This window comes from Bison bison, unplaced genomic scaffold, assembly GCF_000754665.1.
Source record: "Bison bison bison isolate TAMUID 2011002044 unplaced genomic scaffold, Bison_UMD1.0 scf7180017864181, whole genome shotgun sequence".
Taxonomy (NCBI): domain Eukaryota; kingdom Metazoa; phylum Chordata; class Mammalia; order Artiodactyla; family Bovidae; genus Bison; species Bison bison.
Genome location: NW_011494753.1, coordinates 9,065,218 through 9,065,734, shown reverse-complemented (window position 1 = coordinate 9,065,734; position 517 = coordinate 9,065,218). Strand labels below are relative to the sequence as shown.

Genomic DNA, 517 nt, shown 5'->3' with positions numbered 1-517 from the left:
TGCCCTGGAGCCCGTGCTCCGCAACAAGAGAAGCCGCTGCAAGGAGAAGCCCGCGTTCCGCCACAAAGAGCAGCTCCCACTTGCCTCAACGAGAGAAACCCCGCACGCAGCAAGGAAAACCCAGCTCAGCCAAAACAATCAACCAGTCAGTCAATCAAAAGAAGATGGGGAAGGAAGAAAGAGAAGCGGGCAGGAGAGGGTCCAGGCTCACCGTGCGCACGGAGGCGTTCCTGCCCTTGGAGAAGTCAAAGACATAGACTCTGTTGCGTCCGCCCACCCACACGGAGGAGCTGCCTGGCTCGTGGAAAAGCACCGTGTGTGGCTCAGTTGAGCCGAAGTCCACATGGTCCTGCCCTGCATGGCCTAAGGAAAAGACAATAGGCAGAAAATGTTGAGGCTGGAAGATCCCAGCCTGCCCTCCACGCACACAGCATCCACCGAGCTGCGAGGGCTTGGAGCTGGCTATGGAGACACTGGACTCAGAGCTGTGAGCAAGAAATGAGAGGAGCCCTCTGGT

The 517-nt window shown here is 58.0% G+C and overlaps 1 protein-coding gene across 1 annotated transcript in view; it reads right to left on the bottom strand.

Annotated features, from left to right (window-relative positions):
* The window catches only part of SEMA7A (semaphorin 7A, GPI membrane anchor (John Milton Hagen blood group)), a 24,394-nt gene that overhangs the window by 10,185 nt on the left and 13,692 nt on the right, over positions 1–517 (bottom strand). Inside the window, exon 2 of the mRNA XM_010843361.1 lies at positions 212–363. Coding sequence (XP_010841663.1) covers positions 212–363 — 152 coding nt within the window. The remainder of the gene's footprint in view (positions 1–211; positions 364–517) is intronic.